The sequence below is a fragment of the Spea bombifrons genome, chromosome 1 (assembly GCF_027358695.1).
Source record: "Spea bombifrons isolate aSpeBom1 chromosome 1, aSpeBom1.2.pri, whole genome shotgun sequence".
Taxonomy (NCBI): Eukaryota; Metazoa; Chordata; class Amphibia; order Anura; family Pelobatidae; genus Spea; species Spea bombifrons.
The window spans coordinates 150,709,590-150,734,060 of NC_071087.1; the positions used below are offsets into that span (position 1 = coordinate 150,709,590).

Consider the following 24,471-nt stretch of genomic DNA (forward strand, 5'->3'; position numbering starts at 1 on the left):
GGCGAACACAAGCAGATCTGTTGTTGTTGCTGGAATCACAAGTATCATTTGCATCTGTACATCTGAAGCAGCCTCATATTGCAATGCAAATGGAACACACAGAGTGCCGAGATAGCAGGCAGCTACTGATAAATTCAGCTATCATGGAAGGGGGGGATGGGTAGAGTCCACACACCTCCCTTACAAATCCTAAAATGACTCAGATATTCACATGTGTTGGAAGTGTCAGTGCAGAGGAGACATTAGACACAGTATCTGCATTGCGCAGAGTGAGGGTTCAGAAGAATAAAGCCAACCATTTCAGCACGCAAACACACACACACAGGATTCTATTAATGGCAAATGAATCTTAATGTTTTTTAAATGGGTAATTTTTTTACATTTATTAATATTGTATATTCATTTTTTATTGTATATGTCAATAACCACATTTGTATATAGTGGAGTTGGGTCAATGCTGCTGTGATCCACAATACACACAACATATTATTATTTATTTATTTTATTATTTATTTGATGAGATTATTTTAAATAATAATACTAATAATAACAATAACACAGTTCACTAGCAATCTGTGTAGTAATATTAATAATATTAATAATAATAACAATAATAACAATTATTATTATTATTATTATCCCATTAAATGAAATCTATATTTAATGTTTAAGCAGATAGTTGAAAGAGATTTGCAGTTACTTCTATCCATTTCTGAAAACATAAATAGTCTTATTATTGGGTTTCAGGTTTTTTAAGGACTGTTCTCTCGCTGCACATGTTGCAAAATAGACAACAGGCAAGTTCTGAAAATATTGATCAGAGGTCTGCATAACACACAATACACATCCTTACTGTGAAGGACGTCAAAGTCAAGATAGTCATATTAACCCCTCTTCCCTTGCAATGAATTTGTATTTTTATTTAATTATTTTATCAATCAATACAGATGTTTGCTAAACATTTAGGAACCAGGCACCATAAAATGCAAATATTTTTTCAAGGACTGAGTTCAATGTCACCAGGTATGCAGAGAAAGGGGACAGCATTACCGCGCTGTGCCAGCAGATGGCGGCAGAGAGAGGCCGACGCAGCGCTAAGCGTCTGGGCTCACACCAGCTGCAGAGGAGAAGGGCTGAGCTCTTGAAGGGCATCAGATGAGAGCAGGAGAGGTATAGACAAGGAGCTCACTGAGCCCAGTCTGCTTCTCTCCCATTGCCCCCGACATCTCTGAGATACACCCCGCTCTCCCGAGCATGGAAAGCAAATTAAACTCATCATCTAATAGCAGGGATGAAGGCAATAACGTTTTCCAGGGGAAAGCTGAGAAAAGTCTGACTGCCAGCAGTTCCAGTGTGAAAGATCATGGAAACTCAGTGTGCTTCAAAGGGGATGGCGAGGATCCTGTGGTTGGCTTTGAAGATGGAGAGGGGGGCACCAGGCAGTATGGATTCATGCAGAGGCAATTCAGCTCCTTGCTGCAGCCTGGAGTCAATAAATTCTCCCTTCGAATGTTTGGAAGTCAAAAGGCAGTGGAAAAAGAGCAAGAAAGGGTTAAAACTGCAGGCGTTTGGATCATACATCCCTATAGTGATTTCAGGTAAACGGTTAATCTGCTGTAAATCTAGCCTGGGTAATCCCAGCTCAAAAAAAAGGTTTCCTCTGAGTGGCAGATGCCACAAGTAGTGTACAATTACTCCTTAACTGTATAATTGTCAATCTGTTGAGTGCTGCTTGTGTGTCTGTGTGTCTCTGCTCCTGATTTCTAGTTTTTCTATATAGATAGGGAACTAAAATACAAAGTGAGGATTGGACTGCTGGGAAAGTTTAGCTCAACCAGACAAAGACATACCTGGAAGATCATACTGGAAAAAAATGTGAACACATTTAAATATATGATTACAATTTTTTCAATAATTTCCAATAATGTGTATGCAGGAAAATTTATATTTATATACCCTCTATTTTTATTAAATTAATAGTATATTTGAATCTATGTGAATGGTATACATTATAGATAATTGAAACAGTCTTTGTTACCCAATAAATTGAATCCAGAATAGCAGCACAGTATTATTCCTCACTATTTAAATATATGACACCATATCTACAGTGCAATATGAATTGTAACAATGACCTTGAAAGTAGACAGTGTCTGTTAGAGATTTCAAGTTATCCTTCCATATTAATAATGTTGATTATTTCTACAATAAACATTTGTCTTATAGATGAACAAATATCACTCATATACCCAGTGTAAATGCCTTGTTTAACCAGTATTATGATATTATTAATAATAAAAGGCCATATTCAATAGAACAGCATTAATCATGTGCACTTGTATGTTACAGTACATGTTACAGTACATGTGTGTTTCTGGGAACTGGGGATAGTACTGGGTTACTGATAAGTGTGTAATTACATACATGTACTTAGTTCTGCTTTGCACTCACTGTGTGTATTCAGCATACAGAAGAATTACCAATATTTCTAGTTGTGCATCGTTAATTCAAAATGGCCAGATCTGAGAGCTGTGTTGATACCAATGCAATCAACTAGTATTTGTGCAAAGGAGGTTTAAGTAAGTGATTAGATGGTTTTCATGGTAAAATGAAAGCTTCTCATCTTAAATGCATAAACTAGATTGTGTGTGTTTGTGTGTGGAGTGAGAATGAGCAGCTGTCCCTGGTGCTGGAGGGAGATCCTTGCAGAACTAAGCATTGGAATGAACTCTTGCTTTCACAGTTCAATAGCAACCAGTGTAGTAGTATTTTTTTTATGGATGCTGGTATTGAAATAGCTACATGGCAACCCTTTTGCTTCCAGAGATGACTGAATTAATATATATATATATATATATATATATATATATATATATATTTAGTCTTCATCACATAATAGTAAAGTAGTATATATTCTAAACACATTAAGTAGCATACTCTTTCTAAGTGTTTAATATAACTATATATATATATATATATATAGTTATATTAAACATTAATCAAGGAATACCACATACACTATCATATACAGAGATCAGCTCTAATTATATTGATCTTGAATTTGGTGATTTGAAGATGAATAAATGATTGTGGAGGAGTGCATTTAAAATGCATGAGCTTGCAAGACGTTACAAAAAGTGTGTTGTTATGTAACAACTGTTGAGGCTATAATAATAAGGGTTATTATTATTATTATTATTATTATTATCAGCCCCATATATTATTCAGAGGTTAATATAGTACATGGGGTATGACAAACTCATTTTGACACAAAGAAAAGGAATCCCAGCACTTCAAACAGCTTCCAATCTTTAGGATACTTTATGAAGAGAAAGCAAAAAAAGGCAACATTTTGGCCAAACAGGGCCTTTTTCAAGCTAGACTCAGTTTGACAGACATGTACAAATCAATACATAAGACAAAAGTGTCTCCTGCTGGCAAGCCTGGGTAGGGTTACCCTGTCGTGGCTGCAAAGCCCAGAATCTACACACTACAGTAGCTCTGCCTATCCTTGGAAGGAAGATTTATACAACCTTCAAGGAGATGCATATCCCAGCTCACTGTACCGCTCTCTTCTTACCAGGATAGTGAATATATTACCTGTATCAAGCTGTACAAATGTATTACTATTGGAGAGTGTACATCCACAAAGGCCAGTGCATTTATCTAGCGTTATATTATTATTTTTATTATATTTTATTTATTAAGCGCAAACAAATTATGCAACAGTTATATTCCTCTGTTTGTCCCTTACTACGGACTAGTTATTCCTTCAGTTAAGGTTTGGAACAGGAGAATATATTCACCAACCTGCTGCACATTTCTTTCTTCCAGGCTTCTAAAATCTGTCCTTGCATCAACCTGTTTGTTGAGGATGATTGCACTTCTGTAGTTACCTCTCCCACGGAATGTATATTCTTCTTTAGCGAAACCTAGAATACCTCTAGCTTTGCTGTTGCTCGTGCAGCACTGCAGCATGCAACATCATACCCCCAATTTCCTCCTACATGGGATTGCCATTAATGTTCCTAGGTCTGCAGGATGCTTGATATCATATTTCTTCCCCTGTGTGTCTAGTTAGAATGTATTATTTTTCCTCGGGCTTTATGTGCTACCCCTGGAACAAACATTCACACCCACATACGCAAGCTTATTCCATACTATTCCATGGCTGTGGAGCATGCCACCTACGTGATTCCATAATCAGATCTGCAGAGCTTTACATACATCTTCCACAGGCAAAAGAGATTATTTCCCCACCTCCAGAGACATCATGGCATAGACCCCCAGAACACAGCAGAACTTGTCATTATCCACCGACTGCTACACCCCACGCTGCACTCTTGCAGGTTTGCAATCCCACCAACATTCCTTCAAATGATGTCCCTCACAGTTCTGCATGATATCCTCTTTCTCCAAAAGTGCTGCAGACCGCTTTAACCCCCCCACCCGATAATGCAGACCCCAATTTCAAGTCATAATGTCAAGGCTACAGATCATTTCACATCTTGACAGACCCAGCAAGCAGCACATTACACCATTCCCCTTCCAAGGTCGCACATCATTTCATCAGACTGTAATTCTGGTCTCCCTGACAGCTATAGATTGTGTACTTCTCGTCCTCAATACTTCACATCCTCTCAGAAGCCAATTAAAAGGCATTTCATTGCCTTGGCACATCCAATGCAGCATTCCATGTTATTCCACCCCAAGGCCGAGGTATACGTTTTACATTAAGGCCGAAAGTTTAATATGCTGATGTTTAATATACAATATTTTACTGCTTCAACTCCATGAAGACAGGTCTTAAAATCAATTAAATCAATTCCCTTTGCACTCTATGCCTCCCGCATTTTAAATGACTTTTGGATCAGATTGTGTGGCTGAAGGCCTAGTTAAAGGGCAGAATTTTTGTATGACTTTGTAACCTGTTGATCGCTATTTACCTGTATGTCAATGATTGGGGTAAAAAATGAATAGTAGACAGTTTAATTACTATAAACATCCCGCTGTTAATATACCAATTACTTCGACTTTTGGAGCTGTAGAACATCATACCAACAAAACACCCCGAGCTTCTAGAAAAAAAGGAAGAAATAGTGGAAAAAGAAAAAAGTAGAAGAAATAAGCATGTGTTAATGGGAACAAGCTAAAAACTGAAAATGTTGATTATTTGCCATCTTAAATGGAAAATTTGGTTAGTGAGGACAGAGAGAACGCAGATATTTGAAATATTTTTTTTCTTCTGTTAACGCCAAGGAAGAAATGATGGCTGAGGCCCTGCTGGCTGATTTTACAGAATTGTTGCAACAAACATGGGATTGGCTGACACAGCAATTCTTCAGCAATGAAACACATTTAAGGTAGATAAGGCCCCAGGACCGGATGGTATACACCCAATGGTATTAAAGGAGCTAAGCCTAAATCTGGCCAGACCATTACTTTTGCTTTTAGGGACTCTTTCCGTTCAGGTATAGTCACAGTAGACTGATGTGAGGCAGATGTTGTGCCCGTATTTAAAAAGGGATCAAAATCTCAACCAGGCAACTACAGGCCAGTGAGCTAGACATCTTGAATCAGAATACTATTAGAAGTCAGCATGTCTTTTTTTTGAAAGACAGGTCTTGTCAAACCAACCTATTAGTATTCTATGAAGAAGTCAGCAAATCTAGGAGTGGCAGTAGAGTTTATCTATTTGGATTTTCCTAAGGCATTTGATATGGTTCCACACAAAAGGTTACTGTAGAAACTGTCAGAATTGGCTTAGGGGTACATGTATGAACTTGGATTGGAAATTGGCTAAAAGATAGAATGCAAATGGTTGTATATGGACAATTCTCAAGCTGGACCGAGGTATTAAGTGGAGTATCTCAGGGGTCTGTCCTGGGTCCTCTTCTTTTACACTTATTTATCAAAGATCTCCCATGTTGCATTGAGAGCCATGTGTCAGTGTTTGCTGATGACACAAAATTAGGTAGGATCATACAGTAACTTTGATGTTGCTCCGTTGCAGGAGGATTCAGACAGAGTGGGGGGCTGGGCAGGAAAATGGCCGATTAAGTTCAATACAGACAAATGTAAATTTATGCATTATGGGAAAAATAATAAGAATGCAACATATACTTTAAATGGTATTTCCCTGGGAAAAACTACTAAGGAGAAGGATTTAGGAATAATTGTAGACAACAGACTTAAGAACTGTGCGAATGCCAGTCAGCAGCTCCAAGGGCCAAAAACATATGTATAGAACAAGGTATTGTTTTAGGGAGGAGGATATCATCTTGTCATAAGTCAATGGTAATACCTCTATGTGGTGCAATTCTGGGCACTGGTCCTTAAAAAGGACATTATGGAACTAGAAGACGTACAAAGGAGGGCTACAAAATGAATAATGGGATTGGGAGAACTTAGACTAAAGAGAGACTAAAAAAGTTGTATTTATATACCCTAGAAAAACAGCGACTTAGAGGGAATATTGTAATGTTGTATAAAATATATGCAGAGCCTATATAAAAACTTCTTCAGTAAAATGTATATTAACAGAAATTAACAAAACAAGAAGTCATCCTCTGAGACTGGAAGAGCAGAGATTTCATAGACAACAAAGGAAGGGATTCTTTACAGTAAGGGCGATAAAGGTATTGAATTCACTGCCAAGAGAGGTGGTGCTACCAAATACAATATATGCCTTCAAAAAGGGTCTTGATATTTTTTAGAAAAGCGGAACATACTGGACTATAAACGATATGATAAACACTCTTATTTTAGAGCTCATTGACCAAAGGGGAAATCTAATTGCCTTTTGGATTAAAAAAGATATGTGGCACAATTTGAAAAAATAGCTTAATTGGGGTTTCTTTTCCCATTTCTTTTGGATAAAAAGCAGATAGGATAGATAGAAGGGTTGAACTTGATGGACTTAAGTCATTTTTCAACCTAAATTACTATGTTACTATGTGATCACTCTTTGAAATGCCACCTTAGAGGAAGAGGACACACAGCTGCTGGCCTATTGCAGCTCATCTTTCATACACTGTAGTCCTCAAAATGCCTAAACATTACGTTTTAATTGGTACTTATAACTCGAGCCTACAATTGGATGTCAGTGGGATGTTGTAGGACAAAGAGCAGAGGAGAGGCTTTTTGGCTTCTATTCAGTTTGTAAATGATTTGGCCGAGGTTGTGCGGGGCTGTCTGGTGTCGCTTGGTTGCCAAAACATTTTAGAGTAAACTCACAGAGTGGCTTGAAATCAAAACCTGCTGATACTGTCATTCTTATCATTTCTAGTAATAGTGATATAAATAGAATGAATCAAAAAGAAAAAACATTATATTTTAAGTGTATACTGATCTGCATATAGGTCAGAGAGAGATCATTTATGGTTAAAACCGATAAACATATACATGTGTTGATATTACATATGCTAACCTAGAGTTTCTTATCCCCGTGTACTTTAACTGTGTGGGTTTGCTCTTTCTCCCTACAAGACATGGGCAAAGGCTACAATTCTAAAAGATGTGGTTTGATCCTTGCCGTTAACTACCAATGGTTTAATGTTCAGCCCATTTCCTATTATTGGTTTGCTTAAAGCAAGTACAGCACAACCTGTAATAACAATAAAATACAGTATTTTTTAACAGTATTACATGTGCAGAATTTTTTTTTTAACCTAAAAATGAAATCCACCGTGAAATAGTACAGTACAGTGGTGTATGTAGACTAGGAGTTGCCCTAGACCAGAACAGGAAAGAACCTCTGTGACTTACCTTCATGCCACCGTTCTCTCTGCTGAGCATCAGCATATGATGTCATATCATGGCGCTCCACGCAGCATGAATACCCGTGCTATGAATACTGTGCCAGCTATTCATGCCCTCTATAGTGTAACTGGGCCAGTTATACAACCAGCCCATTAAGTAAGAGGTATACCTGGAAGCCTCCTGAGATCTCTTGCCCTAGAATACACCAATGGTACTATAGCAACAACTCTACAAAACTTAAGTGGTCAGTATCTCTGCATTCCCCATCATTCCAGTCTATAGATATTTAAGCTTATAGATTACATACATTTTATACCACATTATATATTCACATTGGTTTAAATGAGATATAGCATACAGATGTGCCTTATAGTTAAACTGTAACTTCAAAAATCCTGTTGCCTTTTATGCGATATCAAAGGCATGGTACTGTACTGTACTCCTCCTGTTACTTCATCTCTTGAAATATCACGAGCACGGTACTCACATGGCAGTAATTATTTATAAATTCATAACTGCAGATGGTTTGGTTAAAATAAATGCTTATTTTACATTTTAAAAAAACTTATTTCAAATATTTATTTTTCATTGTTTTTTAATCACACAGCATAAATACTACTATTTAAATATACTGATTCATAATGGGGTTTTTCATCAAAGCCACGTTGACGCTAATTTTCAGAAGTGTGAGCTAGAACCATTTCTGTGGGTTTTTTTTTTTTTTAGATTTAAGTCTTGCAGAATCAAATTGCATTACAAGGATAAATCCAATTCACTTTCTTTCCTTTTGTAACTGGACTACTGGTACAACGTATCGAGAGTCCCCAGGGACTGTTTTTGACATTGTTACTTATATAGAACACAAGAAACCTCAAGACAATGTGTTTTCAAGGTCAAAAGACAAAGAATGACATTGTAAAGTCCTTTGCATCTTGGCTTGTTTCTCACACTGTAATATTACAGGAGGCAGGGACCTGGATAGTCAAAACAATTTAATAAGGGTTTTTAGAAACCATATAGATGATCTAAATAATGTAAGTGTGCCTTCTTTTTTTACTGGTTTTCCGTTAATATTAAATTGACCATTTAGCTGTTCTTCTACAACTACCATTATCCTCATCCAGCAAGAGGCAGCAATGGCTGTTTACCCAGTAGGAATATACCAAATGTATGGATATATGGTTAAAAAAAATTAATTTCTTTCATAATTTCATATATTCTTTAATTATTTCCTTGCATTTTTTTTTGTTTTGATACCATTTCCATATTGGATTTTATAATAATATAATACTTTATGATAACACATATACAAAATTTTTGTTTAGTTAAAATTGTATGAAACTGAGCAAATATTTACCAACTCTCATTTGAGCCAAAGAAAAAACAATGATAACCTTGAATAAAAAAATGAGTTGGTTGGGATTTCTTACAATAGAGAGAATACGTTGAGTTATGATCTTGATCTGTTATTAGTATATACCTATATGCGTTTTTTCATAAATTTTAAATTATTTCCACGGTTAGTATGTTTTAGATTTATTTTAAGTCATTTAAAGTGAGACATGATCAGTTTCACAAGGAAGAGATATAAACTTAAGAGACTCCGATCTTGGCTCCCCCTGTAGCATTAGCCTCTAGGGCTTTCTATACCACCAGTTAAGAAGTACAAAACAAACGCTGGGGTTAGTAAGGATAAAATGTGATATCTTATTTTTCCATCATGAATCCAGTAAATGGTTATCTATTATTCTCAGTGCTATGAGGAACATGATGAAGATGCTTCCCTTAAGGTTACAAAAAACTGACTTGTTAATTAAACTAGAGTTCCCCAAGTCAGTTCCTGCCAACTGTTCATCACCATGAATAAGCTTATTTCCATCCCAATAATGAGTACCATCTGGGCACAGAAGAACGTGAGACACAGAGATGGCATCGAATTAACCACTGTGACTCACAGCATGTACGGGTGTCAGGTGACACAGGTGAAGTATGCCTTCAAATACATTTGGTGATGGGAAATCAGACTTTGTACACAGAGCCTGAAAATAACCTGCAAAAATTCCGCTTTTCAGACAATAATCCTTTTTTTTTTGTTTAATTAAGAAATTTGAATTGCAAAGAAAAAAAAAACATTTTTTCCGCATGTAAAACAGGAACTGCTTAATATAATGTTTTTTTCCAATAGTTTTGTATTGATGGTTTGTAGTTTAGAAAATATGAACTAAATATTTCCCATAAGACCAGGGACTTTGTAGGTTTGTGGCGTTGTAAACAGCAATGAAGCCCTCCTAATCTCGCTTTTGCTTTACTTATCTAATTCAGTTTAATGTCCATTCCAACCCTTTTAAAGAAAAATGCATATATTAAAGTTCTCTGTAAGTACTTTAATATACATTTTTGTAAATAAAAATACTTATCTGGGCTAGAAGTTGCAGCCTTGTTGCGGCAGCTGCCCTCCCTTCCTTGGTCAGACATTTCTTACCCCTGATTGGCTTCTTGAAGCAGCCTATCAGTGGCAGGGAGGTGCGAGGAGAGCCCTTACCATGCATAGCGAAGAGGTAGGGGCCAGGGAATGGGCAAATGCATATGGAGAAATTCCACAGAATCTTCCCAATCATTTGCAAAAGGAACACCAAGCATTATGTTATTTTATACATAAACCCCTCTGCCTCTTCTTGTGGATTAAAAAAGTATTTTTTTGTTGTTAACCATGGAGTGCAGCATATTTTTTTGCCTGGAGTATAATCTTTTATGTATATTAAAGGTGTTATCATTTGTCCATTACAGATAAAATTACATAATTCTAACAAGAAAATAACTTAAAATGAAGTGATGAGAAAAAGACACCCTCCGCAATTACTGAAAATCATCCTGATCTACTGGGCGAGCAATCTCATTTCTGGCGTATACGTCAAACACGCTTCTTACTTAGTGTAGTTGTGACCTTGAACCTGCATTGATGTTTCCATACGTGAAAAGCATCATAGCCATTATAATTCAGCGTAGTTGAAATTCCTCTCATGCGCCACATGCTTGCAGTTGTTTCTCTGGTAACACAGACAAAAACATACAAATCGCTCATCCCCAGCTACTTAGCAGTGCGTCTTCCAAGAAAGATTATGGCATGGGATATGCTAAATGAATGAGTAATTGGTCTGTCTGTTTCTGTATGATAATCTCTTGAGTCGTAGCTTTCCAGATCTCAATGTGGGGTTTATCAGAAACTATAATGGGATCCTGCAGGCTGCCTTTAGTTGCTGTATTATATGTGTTAGAATCTATTTTTATAGCATTACATGAATCTAAATATAAGGGGGGCAGTTGTTCCTCTTGCTAGCTTTATCATGGTAGTACATGTTCATTTTTTATTACACTGCAGAACATATAATATGTCACTGGCATACCTGGGAACTTGTGGACTCCTGCTACCCAGAGCCTACCCTTGCGGGAGGCGGCCAGGGCTGCCCACTGACGTTGGTGGGCGGTTCTGCTGATGTTGGTGGGCGACAGTGCGGGAAACACCCCCATTTAAAGGGGAAATGGGTGGGGAGTTGGACGACCTGGAGGATTCGGGTGTTGACTCAGAGAACTGGAGGAGCTTCTCATGGAGTTCTCACAGCTAAATCTGGAGAGTTCTCAGGTATGGTCACTGAATGGGAGGTACTAAGATGTAGTTCTGCTAGCTTCCCGAAATCTAACTGCTCCAAAAAAGACTGGCATTCCGGTGGCTGTACATGCGCAATTCCCATTTAGTAGCAAACTTACACATTTAAAGGCCTGTTAGCGACATATTTTGACCTAGTCAACTAGGCCTAAGTTGGTGGCTGCAAAACCAAAAGGCAGATCTTTCTCTTGGGTGGTCCGGCCTTCGCAGTGTGCTGCTGCTGAAGTCGGGCAGGTACGAGGAAGATGATCTCTCTAACTATCCCATTTACGCTATGGAGGCTGTGTTGGTCCAGCACAGACACCATAGACAGCTTGAAAAGGTAATGCATATGTTTGAAGTCACACAGCACTAGGATATGACATCATATCCTGGCATTCTGGAGTGAGGAGGGCAGCTGTGGAGGGAACAGCTGGGGGCTTTGCCTCGGGTCAAGCCTAGGGCTGCTGTTAGGACAAGAAACATCATGTTGGCTGCTACAGTGAGAATTAACCCTCGGAAGGTTTACTAGCTTAACCCCATAGTAGAAAAATATATTGAACTTTAATAATAATCTCCCTTTAATGAATGTAGACCTTTCCACCTTTTACACTGTATCTTCTAACATGTGTTCATAGCAGGGGTGGACCAGTCGTGTCCCTGTTGGAAGATTATGTGTCTTTTTTTTTTGTCCATTACTTGATCTGAATCGAAACCTTTAGTAACGAGGTCAGTGATAAAGCTCCAGTAACGCCACTCCCCAGTTTAATTGAATGACCTATTCACGCATAGAGGCTGTAGTCTAATTAATCCTTTTACTGCCTCAGGTAGGAACGAGATGAAGAAAAAAAGAAAAAGTTTTACACCAGCAGAAATCTGAAAGTATTGCACTATTGAAGGCCCTGTACCTTCCTATTAGAAACACTGGGAACAACTAAAACAACCATAATGGCAGCTTCAGTATTTTAATAAATAAACTGTTCTGTATATATATATATATATATATACATATATATACTTATATACAGAAATGGATTCTTTTGCAAAGTTGAAGATGAGTCTTATTAGCGTTGCTGCTTATTGGATTATTGCATTAGTTGTAGGGGACTATTCTGGCCATTTTTACTGGAAACACATCCAATTCACATTATCCTTAAATCATGTAAAATGCTAAATCTTGGTTGCCAAACTATTAAACTATGCCTAGTGTGGCTCATTTTATACACAAAATAGTACAGTGTAAATCAATGTCAGTCACATTATGATATACATACATACAGTATAATAGTAAATTGCCAAAATGTAGCCATAGAAGCAACTGTCTTGCCATTTCTAACAATTGCCACAAATTAACGATTGTAATAATGTTTCTTATAGAAGTATTTTTCTCGTTGTTCTGGATACTGTCACTGAATATTGCTCACATCACGCCACTTTGCGCATGTATGTATCAAATGACAGCTGTGCACATCAGGATGGGTGGTGGTTGTAGACAGAATTATATTATTCTTTTTCCTTTTATATTTCTTTCATTACAGTACAGTTTGTAAAGTACAATGTGTTGCACAGACATGGACTGGTCACCTGGCACAGTGGGCAATGGCCCGGTGGGCTGCTGGTTGACGGTTTATACTCCATCAGCAGATCAGGTGCCGTGGTGTGCTGCCACGAGCTGCATATGCCTGGCTACATGCTAAGAAAAACATAACATGCAGCTGCACATATCTAGCCGTGGCTGCACTTATGGCATTTGGACGCCACTGGCCATGTAGTGCCAGGGCCAACCTCGTCATCCGCAGTCCAGCCCTGATCTTGGATATACGTTTTTTTTTTTAAAGAGCCCTTTAAAGATACCCAAGTCATGAATGACTTCTTGCAGTAGATTAGTACTGGAGATAATTCCTTTTGCTGATGCTTTTATTCCGTGGATCATTGCACTGTCACAAATGGTTTCAGGTTAATGAACTCCTTTCTAGTCTGTAACACTAAAAAGAAATGTCATAATCATGAAAGGGGAAAACAGAGAGATGCCAATGAACAGCTAATGGAAAGAGCTAAAATAGAAATGTGCTGGATGGCACTGAAAAAGGGCCAGTGTTACTAACCACAGTAGGGATGTACAGTAGACCTTGCAGTTAAAGAAACAAAGAAATATAGAATTTGATGGCCTTTACTACTTCTACTGGGATGCTGTTCCACTTATCTACCATCCGGTCAGTAAAGTTTCTTACAACTTCCTTCTAAACCTTGACAATCATTTTAAATAATAACCTCCTGTCCTAGAGCTGGAGGGTTACAGGCTAGTACTAGCAAGATCACTAGCGATGCCATAAAGAATCAGCTCAGTGTAGCGCTTGAGCAGGGAAAGTCAATCAAAACATCTTATGACAACAATGACAGCCTCCAGGTCTGCAGATAAAGGATTTTTATTGGAACGAAATTTGATAAAACAAAACATTTTGTCAATCTTGACCTTTATTACGGTATAGAGGATTGTACATATGGTCAAACTGAAAACACACATTCACAAGTCCACGGCATCACAAATGCATAAAAAATACAATAAAAATGTGAAAGAACAGAAAAAAATTACAGAACGGCATAGAGGTATCTCCCTATTCAGCATACAATCTTTATCAAGACTATACCTGAAATATTCTGTTTGTAACCACGTGTGGCATTGATTTCTGCAAATCATAGGTTTTCCGGCTGGTACTAGTGTTCTCCCAAAGGTTTAGCTTTTCAGTAAAGATGTTTCTTTCACCGGCGCATGTGGATATGTCAAACTGACTGACCTAGTGATTGATCTAACTGTGCATATGACATCTTGACGCTATGCACTGGTGTATTGAATGTCCTTGAAAACCTAACTTAAGACCATACTCCCTCTGACGCCAATCGTGGTTAGGAAACGGTATTAGAAAAAAAAATAAAAGGATACATTTTATATAAAAGTAATGGATACACACGCATACAGTACATATATGATATATACAGTGTAACCGTGTGTTGAAATATACATATTACATTGTATTGACATGCTTCAACTCACTACTCGCCTTTTAGCTCCTGCCAGACTGTGACTGGACATAGAAACATAGAATTTGATGGCAGATAAGAACAATTCTGTTGTTCCTGCTATAAAGGCTGAGTCTTTGGTCTTGATTCAGAATAGAAATACTGTTTTACAAACAGCCATTACCCATTGCTACCTAATAGGTTGGAGAAAGAATTAATTCCATAATGTATGGATCCTTTAGAACTAATTCATATTGGACTGTTATTTCCACAGTCCCTTTAACCCATGAGACACAAGCAATCTATCTATATCATATATTAGAATAAAATCACATCTATTTCATGTGGGTAAAGGGATTTTATATCTATTAAATTATTTTTTTTTCATGCTATATTTTCTGTTGAAAGACCAGAAAAAATATTGCTTGTATTTTCCAGAGAATCATTTAGTTTTAGATAGTTATCCAGTGATATAAATGCAGCAATTTAGTATGTCAGTTTGTCTTAATATTGGATTAACATTTACTTTTTAGGACAAGCTTTCAAGAGTATCATACTCCTTTAATATTTAATAAAAAAAAGAGGTTGATACTCTTGAAAGCTCATCCTAAAACCCAAATGTTAATCTGATAAAAAAAAGGTATTACAGTAAAATGCAGGATTTAACATTACTACATTTTGTACTTTGATATGCGTAGTCTCTTTTCAGACTTAATTTATGTAAAATTCCCTGCAATACTCCATCAACTGCAACTTGATCTGCTCACAGGCATTAAACATGCTTTGATCCATACACGTATTAGATGCTTGTCTTGTACAAAGTTAAAATCAAACATTGTCCTATACCGTGGCGAATCAGATGAGCTTTGTATAAGAGGTTAACTTTAATTGTCAGCTTTATTCATTGTATTGATCATGAAATCCTGTGTGTATCGGTCCTGTTTCTGTTTCCATAAGAGCTGCCTTTCTTCCTTTCCTTAATGCCTCAGTTAATATAGATGCTGTCTAATGATATCTGTGGTTTAATTGATTGTGCAGGTTATTCTAACATGTGCAGATCAATAAAATAAGACCACTCATAACGGCAGATATGTTCTGAATCCTATTTTGCACTACAATTTAAAGTGCGAATTAAAAGGATTCTTGAGGTGTTAAGAATCACAACCTATTCCAACCTATTCCTCCTGTACAGTATAGCAGCTATAATATTAAAGTTTTTCTTTAACAGTATGTATAAAAATATACTGGTGATACATTAATTTGATGTAATTGTCCAGATATTACATGAAGTTGAACAACTACCTTTCTTCAGGACTCGTCTGGTCTTATGGAACACTGATTAGCTGTTGGGTATCTACCAGTTCTTTCCAGTTTTATCATAGGTACCCCTTGACTAGAAAAAGACAAAATGCTGAATTCAGTGAAAAATGTATTATCATCTAGACCCAAGCAACTGAACCTGAGAAAGAATATGCCATTTTATGATGGTCTATACTTGCCCAGGTCTAAGTAGTGTAACTTTCCGGAGTGACTCTCTCCCTACTTTACCCCACACATGGACAATGCCCAAGAAGCCTAGTTGTACTGCACCCCTGTGAACCTTATCCCTAGTGGTCCAGGTTCCAGAAGGGAGATAGGTGTCTCCATCAGCACAGATGTCTTCAACCCTATGTGTTGCTGGGATTATAAGAAGCATTTGATCATGTTGCCATAACCCAGCACCTGAGCACTTGAGGAGCAGGAGAATCTAAATGTTACATGTCTAAGGCACAGATCAAGCGGCCCAGTGTCTTGCAGTGAGATAGGTGCCTCCATCTGCACAGATCACTCTTATCTTGCACCCTCTGTGTTGACAGGATTATATGAAACCTTCAGTATATCATAACCCAACTCAATCCAACCCAACAAAACAGGAGAATTGAGATATTTCCTGTTGAAGAGGCAGATCTCCTTTCTGGAAGCGTTGAGTAGGAAAGGGGACCCAGCAATAGCCCAGCACTCCCAACCATAAACTGGTTGAAAAACTGAGACACACCAGGGCTAATCCTTACTAACTATATACCAAGGCTCATTGGTGCATGTGAGGGACGAAGGCAAGCTATTGTAGCTCAAATTGCTGAAAATGAACACACAGTGCATTGCAGTTTGTTGCTTATGTGGCTGCGTAGTCACAGACCAGTCAGGGTGCCTATGCTGACTCCTGCCCACTACCAAAGACCTAAGACCTACAATGGGCACGTGAGTATAAGAATTCAACCACGGAGCAATGGAAGAAGGTAGCCTGGTCTGATGAAACACGTTTTCTTTTACATCACGTGGATGGCTGGGTACATGCGTCTAGGATGGACTATGAGAAGAAGGCAAGCCGGCAGAGGCAGTATGATTCTTTGGGCAATGTTCTGCTGGAAAACCTTGGGTCCTGCCATTCATGTGAATTTCACTTTGACACGTACCACCTACCTAAGCATTGTTGCAAACCATGTACACCCTTTCATGGACACGATATTCTCTGATGGTATTGGCCTCTTTCAGCAGGAAATTGCGCTCTGCCACAAAGCAAAAATGGTTCAGGAATGGTTTCAAGAACACAACAACGAGTTCAAGGTTTTAACTTGGCCTCCAAATTCCCCAGATCTCAATCCAATTGAGCATCTGTGGGATGTGCTGAAGAAACAAGTCTGATCCATGGAGCCCCCACCTCGCAACTTTCAGGAGTGAAGGGATCTGCTGCTAACGTCTTGGTTCCAGATACAAAAGCACACCTTTAGAAGTCCTGTGGAGTCCATGCCTCAACGGGTCAGGGATGTTTTGGTGGCAAAAGAGGGACCTACACAATATTAGACAGGTGGTCATAATGTTATGGCTGATCATTGTATATAATACAGGCATATTATAGCAAGATAGGAGCTGTGGAAGTTCCTTCTCAGTAAAGTATATAATCTGAGAGTATTTATACAGTTTGGTCTAGTTACTTCAGCTTCTTGGCTCAATAAAACAATACAGAGGTGGTTGAAATAATCAATAATCAGTCAATACACTACATTTTTTCAGCCACGTTACACTTTACGGTTTATTCGCTAGTGAGATCAGATGGAAACGATGTTTTATAAAATACATCTAATAATGTATCTTCAACAGTGGAATTCTCAGTGAGCACATTTACCTTGTGTAGGTTTTCATAACAGTTATTTTTAATGAAAGAAAAATGTCATCAATAAAGGCATAAATTATTTACGTTAATGCTCCTCACTGTCAAAACCGGATGCACAGCATTGAATATTAAAGAAAACTTTAGAGTCATTTACTAGAATTAAACTTTTTTCTTGGCACTGCACTTTATGCTACTGTTGGCCTAATCATTAAAGACAAGCTCATATAAGCGTGTTTTATCAACATTTAGAGCATAATAGAGAATGGCCATATTTTAAGCAGTTTAATTCAACAAAACGAATCTGGTACTTACTCTAATAAGACACCAACAGGCAGACACTTAACTTATATTACCAACAGTCCTGAATAGGTAGAAGGGTTGAACTTGATGGACTTAGGTCTTTTTTCAACCTTATGAAATATGTAACTATATGTAACTATGTAACAGATGGGCTTAAGGCTCAACTGCCAACCCCAGTCACGATTACTGGGACTTTTCATTGCCCAAAATTGGGCACTGCAAAGATTTTCTTTTAAAAATGGGGCATTTGCAGTGTTGTCCATATATTATGAATATGAGCTAACCTGCCTTGACATTCATTAAGCCTTCCCGGAAAGGACAGAGTGTTATGGTAACCCGTTCCTAAGTCCTGTACCAGTTATAAGAGCAATATGTTAAAAAGTTACAAATATTCAAAAATGTTTAAAAATAAATAGGCAGTGGCGTCTCCAACTTTCATATTGGGGGGGGGCACATGGGGGACAGGGACCAAAGCCAATTATAAAACGCTACCATATACAATCTATTTGTGTATATATATACATATACATATATATATATATATATATATAAATGCTTTAGACATGCATTTTTAACTACATAATATGTGCTTATCTCTTTGAATTAGAGGCTGTGATTGCAATATAATTTCAGATTAAAAACTGAACTGGCAGTTATTTTCCATTCTTTATTATTAGACCCTGCTGCCGATATATATTAATATTAGACCCTGCTGCCAATATATATAAATATTGGACCTGTTGCCAATATATTTTATACTGAATAAAATTGGACCCCAGGAAAACATTTCCTTGGGCCCGGTCCACTTTCCCTAGCATGCAATCACTCCCTAAGCTCCTGCTCCAAAAACAATATTTGCCGCACTGACTGCAGATTAGGGGAAGACTGAGAGTCAGTGCAGTCTTCCCTCTTTCTGACCCTACCGTGACATTGAAAGGCCCTCTTCCCCGTAATCATCCCCAGAGTCCCTTTATTCTCTAAACCATACCTCTCTTTTACTTACTCCCTGTAGTTCAGGTATAGATCAAATAAACAACACATCTAAAAAGCATTTGTAATTATAAATCAACTAAATAACACTGTATTTGCAGGTATACAATATTAATGTATGGAAATATAGCATAGCAGGTATAGATCAACAGAACACACAATCCCAGTACTGCAGGTATAGATCAATTACAAATTACATGTAAACTCAGCACTGAAGGAATAGATCAAATAAACAACACATGGAAACAGCACTGCAGGTATTGATCAACTCAATAAGACATACGAACCTTGCATTTGCAGGGATATATAAATAATGTATGGAAACAGAATAACACAAAAACCCAGCTTTGCAGGTATAGATCAATTGGAATTCACATAAAAACTCTGCATTAAAGGAATAGCTAAACCCCCCATAATTTAGAGGCACAGATCACAGGTTTCACACCCCAAAGGCCAGCCCTGGCATCCACAATGCCCATATAGAACCTGATCAGCACTCAGATAACACACATAGGACGTGCTATCTTTGTCCCCAAACAGCCCAGCATGAGTCAACTTTGTACCCAAACAGCCCAGCGTATGACATCTTTTTCCCATAAACACGCTACCTGTGCCATCTTTGTCCCATAAACACCCTGCCTGTGCCATTTTGGTCCCCATGGCTTAATTACCTTGCTTGTGCCATCTTTGATACACACATTTACAGTCACTCACTAATTCACACTTTCATTCACATTATTAATTCACACAATAATTTATTCTCTCACTCTTTCACACAAATCATTTATACATATTCATTAATGTATTTTCCTTAATTCATTGATTCTCTCACTCATTCACACAATTCTTCCACACATTAATTCATACTCTCACTCATTCAGACAATTCATCCACATGTTAATTCATACTCTCACTCATTCAGACAATACATCCACACATCAATTTATACTCTCACTCATTCAGACAATTCATCCACACATTAATTCATACTCTCACTCATTCAGACAATTCATCCACATGTTAATTCATACTCTCACTCATTCAGACAATACATCCACACATTATATTCTCACTCATTCAGACAATTCATCCACATGTTAATTCATACTCTCACTCATTCACACAATTCATACACACATTAATTCATACCCTCACTCATTCACACACTCCATACTCATCCTCACTCTTTATTTAAATATTCTTACTACCTTCCTTTCTCACTATCTACCCTCTCCCCTCTTTGTAGTTCACTTACCTTACAGAAGTGTAAAGCAGAGGCCTCGCAAGGGAGAGCGAGGGGAGCCAAGCAGTTTCTGAAAACGTATTCCTGGGCGGGCGTTTCAATTAGGGGGCACACGGTGGGGCACAGCATGACGTAGGGGGCCATGGTCCCCTCTGCCCCCATGCCGACACCACTGTAAATAGGCAGGCTGAATGTTAAGAGGCGGAAGGTGCTTTATAGGAAATGTGAGACAGATACTGTACTACTATAAGTTGCTTCTTCCCAACATTAGCAAGTGATATTTTCTGTTTAATATCAATATTTCCATGAAGTTTTATTTGAACCATGATAACTACAAATATTTTTTGTAAACATAAAAAAAATATATGTTTTTAATACGAGAATAAGAGATCTAAACAGGTAATTTGGTTATAAGATTCTACAAGGTTTTAAGTAAAAAGACAAAAATATTAACATAACCCATAACATGTTATAGTGATTGTGCTTTTAAACTAAAAGTGAAACATTTAAATTAGAATTACAGGGGATTTTACGCTTTCTTAAATTTCTTTTTTAATTGCTTTTATGTTTTGCGGGCAATAATATTCTTTCTTAACCAACAGAACTGTAAAAAAATAGAACATACTGTGAAAAATGTGGGATCTTACAGTGATTTTAGGTTTGTTTCTGTCTGAGGAGGTAGCAGAGTTAGCCGGCAGAATAGACAGGAGTCATGGTACTCTTGCAACAAAGAAACCCAAAAATTTTGTTAAAATTCTTCTTTTACTGGATAACTATAGTATTTAACACAAGCTTTGAGGTCACTGAGGTCACTTCTTCAAAACAGGAACATATAGGTGAAAAGTAGATGGAGAAATCACTTAAGGGACCAAAGGTTTGTATTTTATGTAATATGATCTTAGTGATATTACATCAATGCAGGAAGAGCAAGGAAATGGTAATTAACTCAGAGGAATCTCTGATGTGTAAAAAGGCGCCACACAATTTGTTATTTATCACAATGAGACATGAACCTGTTTCCTTTATGTGTAAAAAAGAATGTCTGTGATTATGTGATTTTCAGTTAAAGTGATGGTCTACTGGACTTTTATTGATATTTGTGAAGCAGTGATGCAGAAGGTTCATCTTCTTTTTGAGCGATTGCCTGGTTTCCCTAATATAGTATCCTCCTGATTGGAGGAATAGGGGAGCGGGTGTGTCTGGAGGCTCTGCCCTTTTCCCGAAGTTCACTGGGAGGCCAGAATAATAAAGACAGATTCACTGAAAAAGACAAGCATCTATGGCCCTTTTGGGAAAATTCACCAGGAGGCCATGTCCAGTTGTCTACAGACAAGTGGACAAAGAAAGAAGACTTTTTGGAGGAGCGGACAAAGAAAACAGAAGAACAAAAATGAAAGGAAGTGGAGCTGCGTAGCAATGAGACAGGGACACGGAAGCAGTCGCGGGGAAGGTAAGGAGACATTCAGAGATGTGCAAGAGAATGTGAGTAAGAGAGTGTGAAAGAGCATGAGAGAATGAATGAGTGAAAAAAAATTCTAATGAAAATACGGAGCTCTTTGCTGCATTTTCATTTGGTTTGTTAGGGATCCCTCCTCGTTTACAGAGATTCGTAAGAACTGATATAAATCCGAATGCACAAGTCTATAATTTAGTAATATGAGACCCTGGAGAAACCAGCTATTAGCACTAAAATAAGGAGTCCCATGTATTAAACATGCAGCTTAATGACTCCAAAGGATAAAAAGGGCTTACCTTTCAAATGCAAAATCCATACTTTCAAATGTAAAATGTCACAGTATTGAATTTCTAGTTACTATTCATTCCCCTAGTTTGCTGGGTATGAATAAGGCAGCGCTGGTTTAGTTATTGTCCAGAATGTGTGGAATTTCTTTCCAGAGAATGTGATATACCAAGATTCCTTTTTGGAATACTGAAACTCATTGTACATGTGTCATGGCTTCCACTGCAAAAATCTCACATTTTGAATTTTTTGAAGGTCATCCAGCCCACATCATGGCCACCTTTAAGAAAGCGTGAACGTTTTATCAAATGAGTTAAAACTGAAACTTCTCTGCATTCCACATCTGTGTATATACTGTACTGGATAAACTTTACGGCAAAAAAGGTTTAAGGGAAAAGGCAGATTATGGGTTCAACAAGGCTAATTTTAAAAATGCAACCCAAAATTTTTAAATATCATAAGAATCATTAGAGGAAACAATCACAGTATGTGCTGATGAAGGGCAAATAAGGTAACAATGAAGTCAGATCCACCATAGACAAAATACAGAATGTAGAGTTAAGACCTTAGCAAATAAAGTTGCTCCTTAGGAACTGGTGATAAAGCAAATTAGAGGTCTAGTTGCTATTATTCGTGTTAATGTTCCGTTACTAAGTTATTCAGCTGCAGTGCTGACTTGCGTGAGAGTTCCAGGGGATCTAAAAAGATACCCAAATGAGTTTATTGCAGGGAGATCTTGTCAAACTAACCTAATTAATGTTATGACATAGGAGAGGCACTAGATATAGCCTATGTAAATTTCAGTAAAACATCTGACAAATTAAAAATTGCAGTTTGGATGTTAAAGTAGTTGAATGGATAAGGCCAAGGTTGAGTGACAGGAAGCAGAAGGTTGTAGCTAATGGTATATATCCAGAGGAAGGTCTTGTTACTAGTGGGGTGCCTGTTGGAACACTATTACAAAGGATTCAAAGGTAACGGCTGTCTTTTTGCTGATTGTCTGCATCAGGGAAGATGGACTTGTGCATTCTGATTCTCTGAAAATGTTGAGAAAATAAGGAGGGACCCCCAACGAAATAAACGAAAACTAAGCATAGAGCAACAAATGTTCCCAATCTTCCAGGCCACTGCTTCCGTGTCCCTGTCTTTTTTCCCGCAGCTTTGCTTCCACTCTTGACCCTACTTGTCTTCTTTCTTCGTTCACTGCTCTACGTGTCTCCTTTCTTCATCCGCTTCTCTGTGAACCTGACCTCCCAGTGAATTTCTGCAAAAATGCAGAGCCTGGTTGGAGATGGAGTTACAGTGTCAGAGAGCATGAGTGCGAGAGAGCATTTCCAAATGGAAAAAGCCCTTGGAATTTTCTCTGAAAGGGCAAGAAACTAAATTCATTGTCTGGAAATGAATGGAGCAAAAAAACAAAATGAAAAATGTGTCTGAATCTTTTTTGGTCCATTTGCACAAGTCTAGTAGATAGACATTCTTGGTTGGATACGACACATAGTTAATGATATAAAAAATTAGAAAAATGGCTGAGACTGCGGCAATTTCTGTTTAATGTTGATAAATGTAAAATAATGCACTCGAGACATAAAAATCCAAATGGCAAAATATAGCATTGAGGGTAATGTTCTGTCAGCAACAACAGAAGGGAGGCCGGGGAGTAATTAACGCATCGGAAAAAAGGAAGCAGGTTACTGGGTTATATAGGTAGTCCTGAGTAAGAGGGAGGTGGTTCTGTCACTTTATATATCTCTGGTCAGACGTCAACTAAAATATTGTGTACATCCCCAAAATGATATTCTGCAGAGAGTTCAGAGGTGGGTTACTATTCAACTATTTTAACATCCAAACGCAAACACTGCAATTTATTGATAAATGTTCTATGAGGGGCAGTGACCTTACTGAAATCCATATATGCTATATTCTCTCAGGTCTACTATTATAGTTTACCAGTCCAAAAAGTAAATTAAGTTAGACACCTCTCTCATGCTGTTTCTGATCTTGTAAATCATTTAATTCACTGATTAAAATAATTTAACAAAGTTAATTTATTATTTCAAAGGGGGAAAACATTAGAACAATAGGTCATAATGTAAAACTAAAGGGTCAGAGGTTTACATGTATTTCTTTACAGTGAGGGTGGCAGATAAATGGAGCAGCCTCCCAGCAGAAGTGCCTTTAAGCATACATGGGATTGGCATAAAATATCATGAATCTGAGACATGACCAAGGATTAATTTATGTCTGAGTCTTTACATCAGGATAAACAGACAGACTAGATGAGCCAAATGGTCCTTATCTGCTGTCAAATTGTATGTTTCTTTGTTAGGATTCCCGCATGCGTGTGCAGAATTGCAATTGAAGAGCCTTTTTTTGCAATGAAACATGGTTGACCATTTGAGGGAACAGTGAGCAGCAACTCTGAAGAATGATTTGTCCCTTGAGACACATAAACATTGAATATTAAGCTGCTTTAATATGTATTCCTCTATAGGTCATTGAAGTATCAAATTAATAAATGATTACCGTAATATGTTTACATAGGTGTTAAAAAACTTGATATGTTGTATGTAGATGTTAAAATCAGCTGGGGAAAACCCCAAATAAGGGAGCCTTTTTTTAAC

At 37.6% G+C, this 24,471-nt stretch overlaps 1 protein-coding gene across 1 annotated transcript in view; it reads left to right on the forward strand.

The window, feature by feature from the left end:
- Window positions 1–1,133: 1,133 nt before the first annotated feature.
- The window catches only part of HCN1 (hyperpolarization activated cyclic nucleotide gated potassium channel 1), a 130,945-nt gene continuing 107,607 nt past the window's right edge, over window positions 1,134–24,471 (forward strand). Inside the window, exon 1 of the mRNA XM_053448076.1 lies at window positions 1,134–1,598. Within this exon, the coding sequence (XP_053304051.1) occupies window positions 1,255–1,598 (344 nt within the window). The 5' untranslated portion in view covers window positions 1,134–1,254. The remainder of the gene's footprint in view (window positions 1,599–24,471) is intronic.